Source organism: Saccopteryx bilineata, chromosome 2, assembly GCF_036850765.1.
Source record: "Saccopteryx bilineata isolate mSacBil1 chromosome 2, mSacBil1_pri_phased_curated, whole genome shotgun sequence".
NCBI lineage: Eukaryota > Metazoa > Chordata > Mammalia > Chiroptera > Emballonuridae > Saccopteryx > Saccopteryx bilineata.
In genome coordinates, this window is record NC_089491.1 from 265,151,495 (window position 1) to 265,172,242 (window position 20,748).

Genomic DNA, 20,748 nt, shown 5'->3' on the forward strand with positions numbered 1-20,748 from the left:
GTGCCGGATGGATCCCAGTCGGGCGCATGTGGGAGTCTGTCTGACTGCCTCCCTGTTTCCAACTTCAGAAAAGTACAAAAAATAAAAATTAAAAAAAAAAAAAGATTCTTCTAACAAGACTGATTAAATGTGACAAATTTAGGCCTGACCAGGCGGTGGTGCAGTGGATAGAGCGTCGGACTGGGATGCAGAGGACCCAGGTTCGAGACCCTGAGGTCGCCAACTTGAGCGCAGGCTCATCTGGTTTGAGCAAGGCTCACCAGCTTGGACCCAAGGTCACTGACTCCAGCAAGGGGTTGCTTGGTCTGCTGAAGGTCTGTGGTCAAGGCACATATGAGAAAGCAATCAATGATCAACTAAGGTATCGCAATGCGCAATGGAAAACTAATGATTGATGCTTCTCATGTCTCTTCGTTCCTGTCTGTTCCTGTCTGTCTGTCCCTCTCTCTGACTCACTCTGTCTCTGTAAAAAATAAATAAATAAATAAAATTTAAATGTGACAAATTTAAAGAGGGGAAAGTACACACATACACATGGTCTTTGGAAGCACTATGGTCAAAATCATACACACAAGGTCATTATTGAGATTTCCTTGTCACTTCTATATTCCAAAAAAGGAACCTAAGAAATCATACTCACTGTTCCTTCATTTCTACATAGTCCTCTTCATCATGCTTTGCCAGGTCAGTTTCACTAGCATCCTCAGTGTCTAAGTAAAATCAGGAAAAAAAGGTTTGTTAAAATCAAATCATAGAGCCTGACCAGGCGGTGGCGCAGTGGATAGAGCAGCGGTTCTCAACCTGTGGGTTGCGACCCCAGCGGGGTTGCCTAAAGCCATCGGAAAATACATAATGCATATCAGGTATTTACATTCCGAATCATAACTGTAGCAAAATCACAGTTATCAAGTAGCCACCAAAATTATTTTTTGGTTTGGGGTCACCACAACATGAGGAACTGTATTGCGGGGTCACGGCATTAGAAAGGTTGAGAACCACTGGGATAGAGCGTCGGACTGGGATGCGGAAGCCCCAGGTTCGAGACCCCGAGGTCGCCAGCTTGGACATGGTTTTATCTGGTTTGAGCAAAAGCTCACCAGCTTAAGCCCAAGGTCGCTGGCTCGAGCAAGGGGTTACTTGGTCTGCTGAAGGCCTGCGGTCAAGGCACATATGAGAAAGCAATCAATGAACAATTAAGGTGTTACAATGCACAACGAAAAACTAATGATTGATGCTTCTTATCTCTCCGTTCCTGTCTGTCTGTCCCTGTCTATCCCTCTCTCTGACTCTCTCTGTCTCTGTAAATAAAATAAAAAAATCAAATCATAGAGTTGTTATCACCAGACACACTCACTAAACATCTTTTTTTTTTTTTTTAACTAAACATCTTTTTAATGAATTCTAGTCAATGCAGGCCTGAGTGAAGCCATCAATGAGAAATATTACACTTACTTCAGAAAAGAAAATGCTATTTCCAACTTCTAAATAGTCACATTTATGTAAAGAGCGTGCCTTTATCGAAAAAGGCAGCCACAAAACAAGGTGCATCAGACACAGGCAGTCACGGGCAAGGCTGCTTCTTCTACAGAACACTGGCAGTTCAGGAAAAGGAGATGTGAGTGTAAGACCGGAAAACTACCTACCAGCAGGCAAGCCTTGGTCACTACTCCAAGACAACCTAATACGTACTTTCTGGTATATGCCCAGCTTGAACCCTTACAGATTTTTACATCACATATACACAAAGCAGAATCCAAATCAATGGACTCTAATAACTGAAATATTTTCAAAGCTACAACTACAAGGAGACAAGATGATCACACGGAAACGATTTATTTCAGAACATTTTAAACATTGTTCTTAGAATAAGCAAACAGCTGGAGTGTCTATATATCAACAATTCTACCTTAAGTGGGGGGAATCTATCAATATTTTGGCTTCACTGCTCCCCCTTGTGGGCATTAAAGCAGTACAAGAGCCAAGTGATTCACATTTAAAACCTCTGGTTAAGCCTTATCTTCAAACGAGGTTTAACCAAATGCAATGTTTCTCCAACTTTTTATCTGCATCAACAGCAGCCTTTTTAGAGGAGGTCCATTTCTCCACAAACCCTTTCACCCAGAAACCTTCACGGAACTCTTGCATGTGCAGTCACAGCCCTTGGGGAACTGAGTTGAACACAACATGCTCATTTCAGACAACTGGTCTACTCTAGACTTTTGCTCCACAGCTCTACTGTGTGCCAGAATATTCAGCCTATATATCGGTCCCTATCTCCTCTTTCTTCTTCCTTGTCTGTTTCTCCATCTTCGTCCTCATCCAACCAGCTCCTTTAATCCCTTCAAAACAGAGATCCTCACACTTTGCCAAAGTGTAAAGCCCAGTTTGAAAAGCAAGCCTCTGAGAGGCAGTAATGATAATGCAGAGCATGAAAACTTAAAAACACAACACCTGGGCGTTATTAATAAAATCAAATCCCTCCCTTCTCCCTGGGTCGGTTTCCCCAAAGGTGGGGGGGAAAGAAAAAAAAAGACATTATTTCCTGCGTTACCAGACTTTAAAGTACCAGTATAATAATGTATTGTACGTATCTCATTCAGTCCTCACACCTACACTAGGAGTCCTTATTTGTTGGAGAAACTGAAGCTCGCTCATAAGCTTAAGTGAGCTAAGATCAACAGCTGGGTTAATTTAAATGAGCCAAACTTAGACCCACATTTAACTGATTCCAGGTCCTAATTAACCGACCCGTACTGCACCGCCTAAAATGCATTTCCCCGGTTAGAGCGTGCGGTGGGTGGCGGAGGGGCAACCTGGGATCCGAGGCCGAAAGGTTTTGTGCCCTAATCCTCTCAGGAACGAAAGGGGAGGGACACTAAGTGGAAGGCATTCTCATTCCGAACAGTGAGGACCGAGGTTCACCCACAGACGGTTGGGGAACGAGGGGCAGAACCTTAAAGGGACCTCCGCCAGCTGTGACAAGAGCTCCTCAAGTCCCTCTTTCCCCCTATCTGTAGGTGCGGCGTGCCCTGAGCTTCCCGCTCCCCCGAACAGGTGGGGTTGCGTCCCGGGGCCGCGCCCCTTCCAGTTGCCCCAAGCCCCGGAGGTCGCGCCGACCCGCCACCGACGGCCAGCGAGCTAACGGACGCGCCTTCATCCGACTCGCGACCGCGGCAACTGCGCTCGTCGTCCTCGGCGCTCTCCAGCTCTTCGTCCTCCTCGGGGTAATACTCCGGGGCCGGCGGCGCTCCGGCCGGGGCCGGCGCCGGAGCCAACAGCCCCGCGGCACTCATGTCGCCTCTGACAGCCGCCGAGAGCGCCACTCGGGGACCGCGGGCACCCGCCTTGCGGACTCCACGCCCGCCAAGCGGCACCCGAGGGAGCCGCCAACTTGTGAAGCTAGAACCGTCGTAACCTCTTCCCCGTCGCCGACGAGCTCCGCCCCTCGCGCCCGCGCTCGGCAACGGGGGCCTCGCTCCAGAGGTAACTTCCGGGTCGAGAGCTGCCCGACGACCGCCTGACTGCGCCATTTTTCAAAGAATGAAGAGACCACTGGACGCCTCCTTGACCTTAACCCCAGCCCCTTAATTGCCGCCTTAAAATTCTTAACGGGTAGCGGGTAGGGTCTCTAGAGTTAGGCAAATCCATGGGCAGGCCTTATCATGGCCAGGACCCCTAAGCTCAGAGGCGAATTCCGGAAATAGCCGCCAGGCGGCGCCTGGGGCTAAAGCTAAGGCAAGGATTATTTGAGACTTGAGAGGCAGAGGGTTTGACAGGCTTTTGGCCTGTGGGGGAGGTCTTTTCTTTAAGCAGGTGAACGACATTGAACCTAAAACATCTAGAGTTTCCGTGATCATCCCGAAAAAAACGGTGCCTGGCTCCTCCTCTGACTAAAAGACAAGGATGCTGATATTCTATCCTGGAGTGGGCAAAAGATATTTTCTCAGTCCTTAGGAGTCCTTTCAGTTTGTATAGGTTTACCCAATAAGATGTTATCCCAGTTTCACATATGAGAAAAGAGCTGTCACTTGCCAAAAAAAAAGCGTCCAGTCTGCCTTGTTTAGATTCTCAGAGCCAGGCCCTCTACACAGCTGTCTCATATTTCTTAGAATATTCATGTTTTTAAAGAGGTAGTTCCAATCTAATGACTTAACCAGTTCTAAACTGGCACATTTCCCTACAGGAAGTTAATAAGGCTAATTTAAGGAAGGTGCAATGTGGAAACGAGAGCAGAATCTCTGCATGAACTGATTTGTGTGATTCCCTCTGAGTAGAAGGGGACACGGTGCTACAAGCTTTGCTTAATTAACGAATTTAGGATGTCTCTTCTCTAGTTGTAACAAAAAAAGGGACAAGGAAAAAGAGATGTTTTAATGCTCTGTCCATAGTAACCCTACTGTCTATGTTGCACCAAGACTCCATAGAAAGAGTAACTTACAGGTAGTCAAGTTGAACACAATGTAAAAAGACGAAGAATCCAATATTCTGATTCTCAGATATTTTGCGACAAAATTTATCTCTGAATTGGGCCCCATAGAGTCTTCTCAAAGTGTAAGACCTTATTCTCATCCCATTTATTTTAACATTTCTTATTTTCTACTTTTTCTGCATTAAAAGCTTGGCTTTATTTGCGAGGGATTTTTTTTCCTCCCAACAAAACTCAAGAATTTCCAAGTTGTAATGGCTGCGATGTCTTTCAAGAAGTTCAGAGATCTTTCTGAAGCCCCGTCTAAATAAGAGTCATTTTCAGGGCTCATTGTAAGACCACCGTCTATATATAAACTAAGATTTCAGAACTGTCTCTTGTCCAAAGGGTGATGTCATTTTCTGTTTTTATGCTGTTAGATCACATCTAAATTTTTTGTAATCAACTATATTGAGCAACTTGAGTTCCTATCCATAACAGTAATCACAGACCAGAAAAAGCACCGACATTTTAGAAATGAGTTCATTGATATAATGCATCAAAAAAAAGTTGATGCCATTGCTAATTGGTTTCCTTTCAAGACACCTGGATTTTTATTTTGCTTAGGTGTTCTGTTTTCTTGATTGCAAATACCATCTGTTAATGGTCATGCATTTTCTTTTTTACATGAATAGACACAACTGAACACTTGGGTAGTAAAGACTTACCCCATTTCTTCCAATCCATATTGCCAACTTTAGAATTGGTAGGATGAGCTCTTCATAAATACTCTTTAGAGAAGGAGGACCTAGCTATTTTAATATAATGATTTGGGACAGTTTTTCTAAACCTATCAAAATCCAGTTCCCTCAAAGCTAAGTTTTACCAGCTTGAAATGTCTTTGCAACCCTTCCCCAAATGTCACGCAGTTACTTTGCTCGGCAGACATCTACTTCAGAATTAGTCTTAAGGTCCTGCCAGCCCCCTTTTCACAGGCCCTCTCTATGGATCCTAACACTCAAACTTGAAAGGGAAACATTGTAATTAGAATGGGATGTGATTTTAAACACTAGGGAAATTATAGTGTTTAGAACACAAATTTTGTCAGTGGGAGTTAACAAAAATGAGTTAATGGTGGAGAGTTTTCTGAGCGTGAAATCCTATATACACATAGGACAAGGCTTGGGATCAAACTGTTTCCTAAACGAAACAATTTCTTCACAAACACTTAATTGTCAAAGTCCAGAAACTTTGGGGTTTAGGGGTGAGAGTAGCAGTTTCCAGTTTCCTGTATTGTTTAATCAACAAAATAATCACAAAAACAGAAAAGCTCTGTGGAACAGTATGCACTTTCGCCCCTGGCAGGCTCCATCTCTCACCTTGGGTCAAGAAGGGGTTCTGGTTATCACAAGTTGCACTTCGGTCGAAGTTTATTATACTTTTGCCATTTGTTCACGCAGACCATTAAAACACGTGGATCTGTAAAAGAATATGTTGACTAGGCTTGCTGAAACCTTGCTGTAGTTAACAAAGTTTCCCCTACACATAGTTCCGGTTCCGCCTGTAATAATGATGATCAAAACCCACAAACTGATTATTTCTACAGCTTTGCCCTTGTACCTATCAAAATGTGCTCCATCAGTGTTGTTTAGCTGTGCAGAGCATGCATCTAGCATATTTCTGTTTCCAAGAGCATTAAACCGAAGTCTATTAAACGAAATACAAGGTAGGGCAGCTTCCTGAGAAAGGCACACACACAAAAAAAAAAATAGTTTAAATCCAGGAAACATTTACAAGTCCTGAGTGAATAAATGCAATAATGATTTCTGGCAGAATTATTTAGAAAGCTGTGCAAGGTCTAGCGTAAGAATGGGGTTCTCCTCAAAGCCTCTAACAGGGTGGTCCAGAGGAGTCCCGAGAGGGCCTTGGCCTCTGGGAGTCTCCCAAGAAAAGTAAAGGCGCAGGGAGGAGTGCCATGAACTTTGACTCCGGTGCAAGGCAAACAAGAAAGACCGCACCCCAAGCGGGACCGTGAGTAACTGAACTAGCAAGGTCTTCCGCGTCTGAAGAAGCCCCGCCCCACAGCACCCCGCCCACCGTCAACTCCACCAATCCGCAGGCGCCATCGAACTCTCGGCTTCTCAGGCACCTTCAATCAAGTACCTATATCCGGTCCCAGGCCTGTGCCCCGCGATCAAGGAAGGTCAGTAGAGAACCTATCAGAATCGAGCTGGGGGCGTGGTCGGGGGCGCGGGGGGCGGGCGGACTGAGACCGTGGGGCGGAGCGCGCTCGGCGCAGTCGGGTGCGATTGGCCACCCCTAGCAAGAGCCGCACCTCGGACAGCAGCAGCGGCGGCCGCGGGAGGGTCGGTGTGGCGCCGGGCAGTGGCTGTGGTGGCGGAGTCCTGCGTGAGGGAGTGGGACGCGTCGCAAAGACCGCGGGCGGAGGCTCCGCGCGGCCGGCCCGGGCACTCAGCGATCGGAGTCAGGGATCCTCCAGGGGACAAGCGGCAGAAGCGACTCGGGAACAAGTGTGGGAGAGGAAGCGGCAGCGACGCCGGGCCGGGGTGGTGACAGCAGGTCTGAGGTGAGAGCACCAGGGCTCGGGGCGGTGACAGCGTGAGCCGAGGCGAGGGGACCCTGGGCGGAATGAAGTTGGCGAGCGCCCATGTGAAGGGAGTTCCGGGAGCGACTTTGACAGCCAAACTGGGGTGCGGAGACTCCTGGAGGAGCTGGGCAGAGGGTCCGAGGGAGGACCCCCGGAGAGGCAGGGCACAGTGAGTCTGAGGGGGACCCCCAGAGGGTCCGTACAGCGGGTCTGGAGAGAAGGGACCCCGAGAGGGTCTATACAGCGGGATTGAAGAGAAGGGACCCCGAGAGGGAGCGGGACAGGTGTGAGGGAGGGTCCCCGCGACGGGTGGGACAGCGAGATTGAGGGGCGTCCCCGAGAGCGGCTGGGACAACAGCTCTGATGCGGTCGGGGTAGCGGGTCTGACGGGAAAGGGGACCTCGAGAGTGCCTGGGACAGCAGGTCGTGGGGGGATAGGTCCCCGAGAGGGACCGGGCCAGCTGGTCTCGGGGCGGGGGACCGAGAGGGGCTCTGAGCTCGCCCGGGCCGTGCAGGGGCGAGGCCGGAGTGCCTGGGTCCGGGTCGCTGCGCGGGGCGACCGGAGCAGCCGGCTGCGCAGAGGAGATGGGACAGTGCCAGCCGCGGGGTCTGCAGTCAGCCGAGCTCCCTGAGGGTAGCGCGCAAGGCGTGGGACAGCCGGGGCCCCCGTGACTCCGTGGGTGACTCGGTGGAACAGGGATTATGTAATGAAACGTCTGTATAGAACGCACGGGCTGGAGGGGCTGGCCGGGGCACCGGTGTCTTGAAACACCGAGAGGGACCTGCTCCCTGGCCCTTCCCATCCGTTTCTTCGAGTTTGGCGTGGATACCTTGAAAGTGAGGGGGCTTCCTGGCCTTCACAGCTTAGTCGGGACGTGATAAGTGGGAGGGGACTTCGTCCACCCATCCCAAACAAGTTGAAAGGGCAAAGGATCCTTTTGGAGACCCCTGCTGGGGATTGATTCGGATGTTTATTTTGGTAGACTTTTTTTTTTTTTCATCTTAGATTCAACAAGGACCTAAGAAACTTTTTCAGGTTTGGCAGCCCAACGGTATCAATGTCTACAAATGCAGAGACAAAGGAATGTCTACTAAGTTTGACTGTGTAACTTTGACGTGTTGCAGGTAGTGGGAAGGTCAAACTAAAGTTTGGAAAGAGCTCTTGGAGTTGCTACACTTAACAAACAGCCCTTTCCAATGAGATTTCTCATCCTAAAAGTGACCAGGACAGAGCTCTAGGCATAATTCCAGGGCAAGTCTAGGAGAGAGATAAGCCTATTTAAACCTGACACTATGCCCTGCTGGGAGGCAAATGTGTATCTATTAAAATGCTAAAACAAATAGAGGAAAGCAATGCAGGGGTGAGGGGCGGGACGACTAGGGGCAGACTCCTACTTAGAGGCATGTGAAAACTAAACTCATGACCAGGCTGGTGGTTCAGAGTACTTAGGATGTGTTAATACTGCCCGTACTACCTTTCAAAGGGTCTCCTGAATGCACATGCTTTGTTACAGTTGAACCCAGCAGTTTTGAGGTGAGTTTTCACCTGTTTTTCTCTGTGTGTTGCTTCTCTTCACCTCTCTCTTTGCAACTTTATTTTTTACAGAAACAGAGTTAGCAAATGATGGTGAATGTGATTACTAGATCATCTAGATCATTCAGTTATTTAGATATCTTTGTTTCGGGTTTAGAATATGTTTTATTTATTTATTTATTTGCATTTTTCTGAAGCTGGAAACAGGGAGAGACAGTCAGACAGACTCCCGCATGCGCCCGACCGGGATCCACCCGGCACGCCCACCATGGGCCACGCTCTGCCCACCAGGGGGCGATGCTCTGCCCATCCTGGGCATCGCCATGTTGCGACCAGAGCCACTCTAGCGCCTGGGGCAGAGGCCACAGAGCCATCCCCAGCGCCCGGGCCATTTTTGCTCCAATGGAGCCTTAGCTGCGGGAGGGGAAGAGAGAGACAGAGAGGAAGGCGCGGCGGAGGGGTGGAGAAGCAAATGGGCGCTTCTCCTGTGTGCCCTGGCCGGGAATCGAACCTGGGTCCTCTGCACGCTAGGCCGACGCTCTACCGCTGAGCCAACCGGCCAGGGCTTAGAATATGTTTTATTAGAGACCTTTGTCCATGGTTAGTAGGGGGCAGCTTCAACTAAAAGAAATAAGGACTGTGTTCTTTCCCAGCGACTTAATGTGGAAGGCTTACTTATTTAAATCCAAGACCCAACTTTCAGAAGTTATCTTTAGCAGGGTGGTATTAGATGACATGTGCATTTGGGGATTTTATTTTATATAGGTCACTTCTTTATTTTTTATTTTTATTTTTTTAATTTAGTGAGAGGAGGGGAAGCAGAGACAGGCTCCCGCATGCTCCCCAACTGGGATCCACCCGGCAAGCCCACTAGGGGGCGATGCTCTGCCCATCTAGGGCACTTGGTCCGTTGCAACTGAAGCCATTTTTTAGGGCCTGAGGCGGAGGCCATGGAGCCATCCTAAGCGCTGGGGGCCAACTCTTCCAATTGAGCCACAGTTGCAGGAGGAGAGAGAGAAAGAGAGAAGCAAGAGGAGTGATGGAGAAGCAGATAGGCGCTTCTCCTGTGTGCCTTGACAGGGAATCAAACTCAAGACATCCACACACCAGGCTGATGCTCTACCACTGAGCCACACAGCCAAGGCCAGACCACTTCTTATCTGGCTTCAGAAAGTATGGAACTTCATGTGGTTATAAAAAATCTACCAATCGGAAGTCCTCATCTTAGAACTAGAAGTCATGCAGATAAGAGAAACAAAAACAGCAAATATGCCTGACTAGGTGGTGGCGCAGTGAATAGAGCATCGGGCTGGGATGCGGAGGACCCAGGTTCGAGACCCCGAGGTTGTCAGCTTGAGCACAGGCTCATCTGTTTTGAGCAAAAGCTCACCAGCTTGGACCCAAGGTCACTGGCTCGAGCAAGGGGTTACTCTGTCTGCTGAAGGACCGCAGTCAAGGCACATATGAGAAAGCAATCAAGGTCTCCCAACGCGCAACAAAAAACTTATGATTGATGCTTCTCATCTCTCCGTTCCTGTCTGTCCCTCACTCTGAATCTCTCTGTCTGTAAAATAAAAAAATTTAAAAAAAAGCAAACACAAATTTTAAATATGAGAAAACTATATTTAACATGTATTAAATGTAATTTTTTTACATTAAATTTATTTTTCCAGGACCCTGGGTAGAATTCAAGTAAGAATAAGACATATATTCACTATGCAGCGCATGTAACATGTGAAATGGTCTGTGGAAGGATTGGGAGTCTCAGTACCAGTAATTCTACAAAGTAACAGAACTGTTTGAGTAGATAAGCTCTTTCATCACACTTATTAGCTCATTTTTGACTCGTACAAATGGTAGTTCCTTAAGATAAAACAGGAAATTTACATCCTTGTAAGAAAAGAAAGGATTCTTATACTCCCTTGAATGATTACTAAAGCAGTCATTTCAACCACATTACGTTATGATATTGATCCAGAGATATTAAAGAGAGATTCACTGTAATAGAATTTTTAGTGATGGGTGGGACCTATAATAACTGTTTATTCCTGGAGGAGAGAAGGGTAAGAATTCTATGGGAATTTACTTTCATTTGTTTCACAAAATAAAATACTAGAAGAACTATAAATATGTGAAGTCATTACACCTATGCTCATTTACACTGTTTCTTTTCCATTAAAAAATGTAATCAAAAGCAGAGATTAAGAAGGAGCTGTACATTCCACATCAATAGTTACAGCAACCACAGAATGCAAGTTCTTTTTGGTTTGTAGTTCTTAAACTATTAGTTTAGCAGGATGCAAGTGCTGCCCAGTAAATACAATAACCCATTTCACACTTTCTTTACTACTTGAGTCCTATACAGTCAAACCATTGTAATCTCAAGAGTCTACTTTAATATCTCATTTTAATGTTTAAGCCAGCTTGAATGAAAGTTCTCATTGCTTGCCAGTGTTCAAATGTGTTGGTTTCAGTAGTATAGGAGAATGAATGAAAACCAACTATTGGTACTTTTATTTTGGAGTCTTTTTTAAAAAGCCTCTTTCCTTTATAATCTTTTTCTCCACTCTTTGTTTCTTCCTTTCCCCCAAGAAAGAAAACAGACTGAAAGAAAGTTTCCACCTGAAAGTGTTGTTCGACTCCCCCAAGAGAAAAATATTTTCAGATTTCTTTTTATTCTTCAATGAGAGATTCTTGTCAACCAGAGAATAGTTTTGATTTAGTAATTTTGAGTTGTGGGAATTGTGAAATTAATTGCATTTCACCATAGGGTGTTTAGTTTGTAATTATTTAGCCTTATATTTAGCCATTTAATTGGTTGCTTTGTTATTTATGAGGGTATATTAAAATGTTGTTACTGTTTCTTAAACTTAGCTTAGTAAAAAAAATAATAATAAGTAATACCACCCATCTAACTATAATTATAGATTAGATATGTTTATTTATAGGCCAAAATGTGATCTAACTCGTTTCTAAACTGTGGGCCTCAAATGAAAAACAACTGTTTAGAATTTTTATGATAACCAGTAGAAATTAAGTTGATGAATTTTATCATTCCAGCTATACAGAGGTGGACAAAAGTAGGTTTACAGATGTAAGTATCCTAAATACAGTCTATTTTTGTATTATTTATTAATTATTGTATTATTTATATTACAACTGTAAACCTACTGTTGCCCACCCCTGTATGTTGTTAAACTTACGTACTTTATAAGTCAACATAATTATTTTTTTCTGACTTAAGATTTGTCTGACTTGAGACTTGAAATATATTTCAAGTCTTTCTAAGTTCTTTCTGCATTACAACACAAAGACTGAAGGGTCAGTTTCTTGATTTAACATGAAACAGTCTCCTAACCATTACCAGTTATCTCCCAAATACACATTTTTCATCCCCAGAGTGAGTGAGAAAAAGATGTGCCTTGGAATGAACATTTTATACCTAGCAAAGCCTACTCCCATTAAACAAAGAGATGTGGCCCGTGTGTGTTTAGCTCACAACATGGAATTTGCAAGCTAGAGTCTAGTGTTTCAGGCTCTTTCACTTCACCTCTGGCCTCAGTGAAATGGTGGGTAACAACATCAACCCCACCTTGTATGTTTTGTTATGCTTACTATTTAATTAGTCAGTTATCAAAGTATTCATTGAAAGAGTTTAGTTTTACTTTCTTCCACTATTTTTTTTTTTACAGGACAGAGAGAGAGAGAGAGTCAGAGAGAGGGATAGAGAGGGACAGACAGACAGGAACGGAGAGATGAGAAGCATCAATCATTAGTTTTTTGTTGCGCATTGCGACACCTTAGTTGTTCATTGATTTTCTCGGGGGCCTTCAGCAGACCGAGTAACCCTTTGCTCGAGCCAGTGACCTTGGGCTCAAGCTGGTGAGTTTTTGCTCAAACCAGATGAACCAGCGCTCAAGCTGGTGACCTCGGGGTCTCGAACCTGGGTCTTCTGCATCCCAGTCCGACACTCTATTCACTGCGCCACCGCCCGGTCAGGCTCTTCCACTATTTTTGATGGACAATGGGATAACTTTTTATTCCTAAATCAAACCAGGACTCACCAGGTGTATATTTATTTTTATGGAGTATGTTTCACTTTCCGTATATTGACACTAGCTTATATCGATAGCAATCAAGACTATGACAATTCAAATACATTTTATTTACCCATTACAATAGATGACACTAATCAAGGCAGAATGCTTTTCTTAAATAAACTAATCACCTAATTAGTCTTGACAGTCAACACACAAAACCAGAATCATAGTTCATGGCTAATTTTACATCTGCTATGGACATTAGCCTTTATTTTTTGAAGGCTGTGTGTATAAATATACAAATATTTCCAAAAACCACATAAGTATAATTTTCAAATGACCTAAGTCAAGATTTAATAGCTGAAATACAAAATTACAATATTTTGCTTTAGGTACCTTTATTCTTCCATTGTCTTTTGTGCAAAATGATTCTCTTATGTCATTGTATACCAGTTCCTTATTTACAAGTGTTTTACCTTTTACTAGCCTGTAAGCACTTTGAGGGCAGATATGGGTCCAACTTACCTTTGCATCCGCCGTGCCAAGTATAGTACCAGGCACAAAGTATGAAGGATGCTCAGTTAATATGAAATGAATGAGTGAATAAATTAATCCTCAACAAATAAGTAGATTATATTTATGTCCATATTTTGTTTCTTATCCTCACTGAGACCTTTTTGTATATCAAAAGGGTGGTAAAAGAGGCAGTGATTTTTTTTGGAACACAAGAACAAACAACCTTATTTATCTACCATATTAAGAAACAGAATGTGCCCTGGGCAGTTGGCTCAGTGGATAGAGCATCAGCCTGGCCTGTGGATATCCCGAGTTATGATCCCTGGTTAGGGCACACATGAGATGGGACCATCTACTTCTCTCTTCCCACCACCTACCCCCCCCCCCACCTTCTCTCTCTCTCTTCCCCTCTTGCAGCCAGTGGCTTGATTGGTTCGAACATCGGCCTAGGCACTGAGGATAGCTGAGTTGATTGAGCATCGGCCCCAGCAGGGGCTTGCCCAGTGGATCTCGGTCAGTCAGGGTGTATGCGGCAGTCAGTCTCTCTATCTTCCTCCTCTCACTTAAAAAAAAAGAAAAGAAAAGAAACAATGCTAAATTGGAAGGAGAAAGGGCCTTAGCCTCAGATACCTAGGTACCTATCGTGGCTTTGTCACTATGCCAGCTGGCTGGCACTGGGCAAGTTACTTAAGTCTTAAAGTTCTCATTAATACATACCTCATGGGATTCTTCTAAGGAACAAATGAAGCAATTTATGTAAAGTGCCAAGCACAGTGACAAACACACAGGAAGTATTTAATAAATGGTAGCTGCTTTTTATTTTAATCACGTGAAACAATTTTTTGTTGCTGTTTTTGTTCTACTCCCAGTATCTAATTATTTGCTGAAATTCATGGCTCCCGACACCAACAAAGAATAACTAATAGATTCACACATTGAGACACTAAGGGTGAGTGACTTCCCAAAGTCATACAGACAGTGGCATTGACTGCTGTGACCTAGATCCAGGTTTTAACTCGGTATACTTTCTAGTTTATAACTCTCAAAGGTTCAGGAAGGAGCTAATGAGAGCCTTGATAAGGTGCGAGGGAAGAAATGCTGTGACCAGGTTTCAGCCTCCTTTTCGTTTTCCTCTTTCCTGCATTTACAGTTGCTCTCTTATTCTCTCTAAAGTCAAACTCTGAATTTGTCACTCTCATGTTCAAATCCTTTAATAATTCCCCATGGCCTACTGAGTTCAGTACAGATTTATCAACCTGTTTTTAGGTTCCTATTGCCCCTATATATAATTTCCTATGCCCCAATCGGACTGGCCTACTGGGCTGCTTACTGGCCGAGCATTTACTTACTTGCCACCTTCAGGTTTTTGTTCCTGCTGTTTTCCCCCTAGAATGCCTTCTGTCCCTCATTTTATAGACCTACCTCCAGTGTCATCTTTCAAGAGGCCTTCTCCAATCATCCTCCTTCCCACTCGCTCCTTTGAATTCCCTGTGTACTTGCTTTGTTCACTTTCTTATTACACTAATATTCTCTAGGATTCTAGTATAGGGTTTGTACTTGTCTTATCCTTCCAAGATGTCCATCGTATTGGTTTTAAAAGGACAGGGTCTAATACATCTAACCAACTGTCTTATAACTAGTACCTGCTCAGTAAATATTTGTTGAATTGTATTACATTTAAATACTCATTTTAGGTTCAAAGATAGTATTTTAATATATTTATTGCTGCTAGTGCAGGTAACAGTGATGTTTTTTTCTTTTTTTTTCCTTTTTTTTTTTTTTACAGAGACAGAGAGAAGGATAGATAGGGACAGATAGACAGGAATGGAGAGAGATGAGAAGCATCAATCATTAGTTTTTTGTTGCGACACCTTAGTTGTTCATTGATTGCTTTCTCATATGTGCCTTGACCGTGGGGCTGCAGCAGACCAAGTAACCTCTTGGGTCTAAGCTGGTGAGCTCTTACTCAAACCAGATGAACCCGCACTCATGCTGGTGACCTTGGGGGTCTCGAACCTGGGTCCTCTGTATCCCAGTCCAAGCTCTATCCACTGCGCCACCGCGTGGTCAGGCTGATCTTTTTTCTTTTTAAGATTTATTTTTATTTATTCATTTGGGGTGGGGAGAGGAGCAGGAAGCATCAACTCCAATATGTCTTGACCAGGCAAGCCTGGGGTTTCAAACTGGCAACCTCAGCGTTCCAGGTCGATGCTTTATCCACTGAGCCACCACAGGTCAGGCTAGGGGATCATTCTAATGTGAAGAATTCACTTCTGAACTTCACAGTTGTTAAATCCAATGGCAGTGGTAGCAAATAAATGGTTCCTACAGTGACCTTTGACTTTGAGTGTTTGGGATTAGTTTTGTTTCCTTGAGTAATGGTTTTGTCAGTAAGAAATGGGTTTTAATTTCAGATCTTTGGAAGTTTGTTTTCCTTTTGCTAGGTATTAGCAACAATTGAAATAAAATTCTCTGTCATTTGCAACAGAAGGTGGTTGTTCTCTTGAGTTAGAGGTGGAGGCTGGGAAAGCTCTAAAACTGGTCTTCAAAACAAAATTTCTTTGTCATATAAGCAATTTGTAACTGTGAACAAATAAACTTATTGTTATCCCTACCTCTCATATTGTATTCTTTTCCATAGTTCTTACTACCTTCCAACATAACAAATATTTTGTATTTTGTTTACTTGTTTGGCTTATATCCCTGTTAGAATTTAGAGTCTATGGAAGCAGAGATCTGTGTTTATTCATTGCTGTATCCCCAATTCATAGAACAATGTCTAACATGTAGCAAGTGCTCAATAAGTATTTGTTGATTATAGATACACTTGACTTTTGGACTTTCTCCAATGTATTGGCTAAAAAGTTTTTATTTTAAGCATAAGGAAGTAAAACCCTAAGAAGGTAAAATATAGAAGAATTGGAAGAGCAGAGTTTATCTGTACATTTTACTCTCTGGGTTTTACTTTTTTTTTTTTTTTTTTTACCATTCTTGAATTTACTATATATTTGTTTTATTGACTGCAAATAAAATCCATTCCTACCACCACACTATATTTTCAGAGTGTCTCACTCTGGCTAAAATCTAAGAAAACTGTTCATTGTGACAAAATCTAATGGAAGCTTGCTGACTTGACCCTTAGGCATTAAAGACAGTAAGACCAAAATTACAATAAAATTTAGTAGAAAGACATTATCCCATTCAAAGTACTTAACTTGTTTTTGTTAGATGCTGATATGAACACTATTAATTGGTCAAATCAAGCTTCTGATGTTAATTTAGGTTATCAGTGTTCTGCATGAACAAGTAATTGAGTTTGAAATGTGTTTTAAGCCTGAATTAAAAGAACTTAATCATTGGTGACTCATGGTGAGAAGATTTTCCTCTTCCCTACTGAAACATATACCAGTGCTTCCAACAGGGCCTTTTTGAAACGGTAAAAACATAAAGACTCCTACTTTTTTGTACTGGGGTCTGGAAAAGTTCTTTTAGGTTTAAGGTGGTAGCCTGAACTACAGTGCTATTTAGTACTACATGGACTTTCTAAATCTCCATACAAAGTTTTTTAGTCTCTGCCTTTATGCAAGTTTTCTCATTATACGAATATGAAATCATCGAAAGTCTGCTAAATAGGGTATGAATGACCACAGGGATTTTGTTTTGTTCATTACTGTGTTCCTAGTGCCTAGAACAGTGCTTTGCACAGAGAAAGCAGTTAATACATATTTGCTGAGTGAAGTCACATACATTCTTAGTAACAGTGCATCTTAGAAAAATAATGAGTCTGTCGAAATAAATTTTCCCCAGCCCTTTTGAATTAGGTAATTATTAATTCACAATCAGCCTAGTTTGGGAGGCTGTTGGTATTATTAGCCCAAGATAGTTCTGCCCTAATAGTTCTTAGCATTGATTGTGCCAACCTGAAATCTCCTTTAGTGGTTCACTTAAAAAAGGAGGGGTGAATGGGCAACACCCATAGGCACTTGTACCTGTGGGAACCAATGGGAGTTGTAACAGGAAATAACTTAAGCTCTCAATACCGATAGTAATGTGCAGTGCCCAGGTCACGCTGTTTTTATCTGCAGTTCCTTATTAGGATTGTACAAGTTTCTTGATTTTATATATGTGTATAAGTTTAAAAAATAATTAACTTTAAATCTGAAAAAATGTGAATTATTTGCATTTTCTTCATTATCAAGGAATTGGTGAGTTGTCTTCCTTTAATTTCTTTCTTTTCTAATGTGTCCCAGGAAACCTCATTCTGGTACACAGGGTGGGGGACAAATGGAGGTGCAGAAATTAAAACCTAAGTTGATATTATTATCAATTATAATAATCAGTTCTGGTAGTTACCTCATTCCATACTGGTAGACGTTGGTAGAATTTCGTAGATTTTTACTTATTTGTTTAGCTTGAGCTAGTTATCCTCTTTGGTAGGAACTGGTGAAGATTCAGGAAAAGTTTTTAGAAAGTTGTTTTCAAAATGTCGAAATATAAAAGCTGTAGAAAATGCTGTTGCCGTTAACTGTCTGACCAGGAAGTACTCTCTTCAAGCCTCATTTATAAAACTGTCTGTAATAACTTCCTTTCTCGGGATGAAGGTGCTGATAGCGTGGTGTTGTTCTTACAACTCAAGTTGAGTTTTATCTTTCCTAAGTGATCAAGGGGCAGCTTGTAAAACAAAGCCACCTCGGGGGCAATCTTATTATTGCTGTAGCTAAATAAAGAATTTTTTAAAGTCTGTTAGTGTGTTGGACTGGAAATCTAGGACGTGCTTTTGAGAAGATCTGCTGCTATAAGCTTAGTGTTTTGTTTTATATTCAGCATTTTATTATAAATATGGTTTATGTCTAAATATTGTTAATAAGCTCTTTGTAGAATTTCATGTGACTATGGCCTTAGCTCAAAGTCCAGCTGAGAGTAATCAACCTCAAGTCACTGGATTCATATGCTCTATTTATTTTAATGTGTAGTTTGATATTCTACAAATAAATAATAGTGGAAATCTTTTTAAAAAAAATATTTTCCCCTTCCTGCTGGATAAATAAGGCAAATACCGAGCTGCAAATAAAATATCAAAATCTTGTCAGAAGAGTCTTTTACAATTTAAATATGCTACACACTAAGTTTATTAAATAGATGCAGTTTATTCTAATTATTATATTATTACTGAAAACAATATTTTAAAATTAAGCTACTCAAAATGGCATACTGTTCATCCTAGAGATTTTTAAAAATAAAGTCACTTCCTATTTTTCTTCTTTTACAGATGGGAAAATAGGAGAGAGACCAGAGTAATTTCTTGAATGTAATACCAAATTTAGAGACAGAAAAGTCAGAAGATTTTATCACATTTACTTTGTTTTGTAATTTTTTTTGTTTAAATACATAAGATGTTACTTACTAAATATAAAAAAATAAAATGTCTTAGCAATAATGTAATAATTTATGGGACTACTCTATGAAATGGAATTAGATAAAGTAGGAAAGTAGATCATTTTTAACTTAGTATCTCATAGTTTGTATATTAAGAAGTTAGTACAAAACAGTTAATGCAAAAATATTTTTTAAACCAGGAAATCTACCTTAATAGTTTCTTTACCAACTTCACTAGGCTCTTAGAACAAGGTTTAAATGAAATGTGTGTAACACTGACTTTCAGATTCCTACTTCATTACATGTTAGATGTGTAAATTAAAGTTTTTACAGGTACTTAGGATGCATTTTTCATTCAGGAAGTATTGCAGTGAATACTATTGATTTGGGTGCTCAATTCTTTCTAATATATAAAAATGAAATTAAAGCATTCAAATAATCTTTAAAATGTGGTATCACATAGGATGTTTTTTTCCCTTCAAATTGATGAACGTTAAAAATACCAATTATACAGATCTTAGTTTTTATAAATAGAGAGGACTTTTATGATTGTCTGAATGTTATATTAGCACTCCAGATGTATCCCAGTCCTAGTTTGAATGGGGCCGGGGCAGAGGATGTGGGTGGGGCTTCAGAGCAGTGACAGATTATTGCAGATTATATTGCTGCCTGCCAAAATACCATTAGTTGGAGGAAAAAGTGGAAGCTACCAACTGCGTCCTATTAATTTATTTAATAGGATGTTCATTTAACCTGTTATAACTGAACCAATTATATAACCAACTGTTTGCTGGTTTCATATACAGATGACAAATTTTAAACTTCTGAATAACTTGACATGTGCTTACTGTTTTATTCTTTATTTTCCCATGGTCATATTCTCTATTTCTTTTCCCTCATGGTCATATTCTTTATCTGTAGTCTGCAAAGATCATACTGATCCTTTTTTGGAAGACCATGTGTTAGCAGAACAAAGAGGGGTGGGGGGATACAAAATCTTAAACTATAATCGCTTCATTTTCTAGTTAAAATATTGCAGAGTTAAAATATAAAGTGTCCCATCATATTTAAACAATTTGTATAAAATACTAATTTTTAAAAATCACATCTTACAAAGGAGTTTGTAATTCTCAATTGTTCTGGTTCAGTTTGAAATTGAGATTATTACTGTTGCAACATAAAAGGAAGCTCTGTGGGAGAAATATGACATCTCTGTCCAGATGCATAAGGAGGGAATTACAGTGGAGAGTTATTTTTAGAAGTGTCTTATGAATGTATTTTTTTACTGAGAGGTTAGTTTCTGTTTCAGGGTCGCTGGAAGGAGTTACATAGGTTGTTCAGATCATGGACTATTCTACTAAGAAAATTACTTTTTTAAACATTTTGATGTCATTAGCCAGCCTAGTTAGTTTTGACCTGGCTGATCTAAGTGGGAGCATTTTTTTAAAATGTGACCAAATTGAGATCCTGTCAATGCCATCAAATTGTAATGTAATGTGAGTGTCCTACTAAAAGAGGAGACAGTTAATTCTCATTTCATCACTGTGTCCCATTCTTCAGGAATAGAGCAGTGTTTTCTGTATTAAAAGGAAAGGTTAGAAGTGAGTCAGGGAGTCTACCCATTTGTATCACTGACGCAGTTATTAGAATTGATGCTACCCCTTACACTGTGAGTAGCATGTCCAGGTCCCTTATATCTCTTACTTTTCATTTTGATCACATGTGTTTGAGGTTGGCAGTATAATCTAATGATTAACAAGAGCATATTAGATGGACATGCCTTCCACTTACTAGCTCACTAGCTTAGTGACCTTATACAAATCCCTTAACTCCTGCAGCCTCAGTTTCTTCAACTGTAAAATGGACATAATCACAGTACCTACCTCACGAGATTATTGTGAGGAATAAATGAGATTATATAATAAAGAGCATGAGTTTGGCCACACATTGTGAAGGAAGAGCTCAGTGAATGGTATATTTATTCTTGCTGTTTTGGGACATTTCAGTTCTTATTCACAGCTCTTCCAGAAAATGACCATGGAAAGATATATATATGAAACTACACACACTAACATGTATAAATAATAGAATTGGTGTTATAGTAATAGAAGTATTTAGAATGTAACATGGGAGTAATCCCCTTAACATATTACCTACTTTCTGCCTATTCTCAAGGGAGAGAGGAAGCAGAGAATCAATCGATTATAGATTGAAATATTTATTAGTCAAAAAACCTAATCTGCCAAATTTACTTTAGTAACATTTTTCT

At 41.7% G+C, this 20,748-nt stretch overlaps 2 protein-coding genes across 3 annotated transcripts in view; one reads left to right on the top strand and one right to left on the bottom strand.

Annotated features, from left to right (window-relative positions):
* The window catches only part of SUDS3 (SDS3 homolog, SIN3A corepressor complex component), a 39,675-nt gene extending 36,227 nt beyond the window's left edge, over positions 1-3,448 (bottom strand). The window contains exons 1-2 of the mRNA XM_066260468.1: positions 3,152-3,448; positions 641-710 (exon numbers count right to left, since the gene is read on the bottom strand). Of these exons, the coding sequence (XP_066116565.1) occupies positions 641-710; positions 3,152-3,293 (212 nt within the window). The 5' untranslated portion in view covers positions 3,294-3,448. The remainder of the gene's footprint in view (positions 1-640; positions 711-3,151) is intronic.
* A 3,264-nt stretch (positions 3,449-6,712) lies between these two features.
* TAOK3 (TAO kinase 3) overlaps positions 6,713-20,748 on the top strand; it is a 160,804-nt gene continuing 146,768 nt past the window's right edge. Inside the window, exon 1 of one of the 2 annotated variants that reach the window (XM_066260470.1) lies at positions 6,713-6,992. The gene's annotated coding sequence lies outside the window, so the exon portion shown is untranslated. Of the gene's footprint in view, positions 6,993-17,159; positions 17,309-20,748 lie in introns of those variants that run through there. The other variant, XM_066260471.1, reaches the window with a different exon arrangement.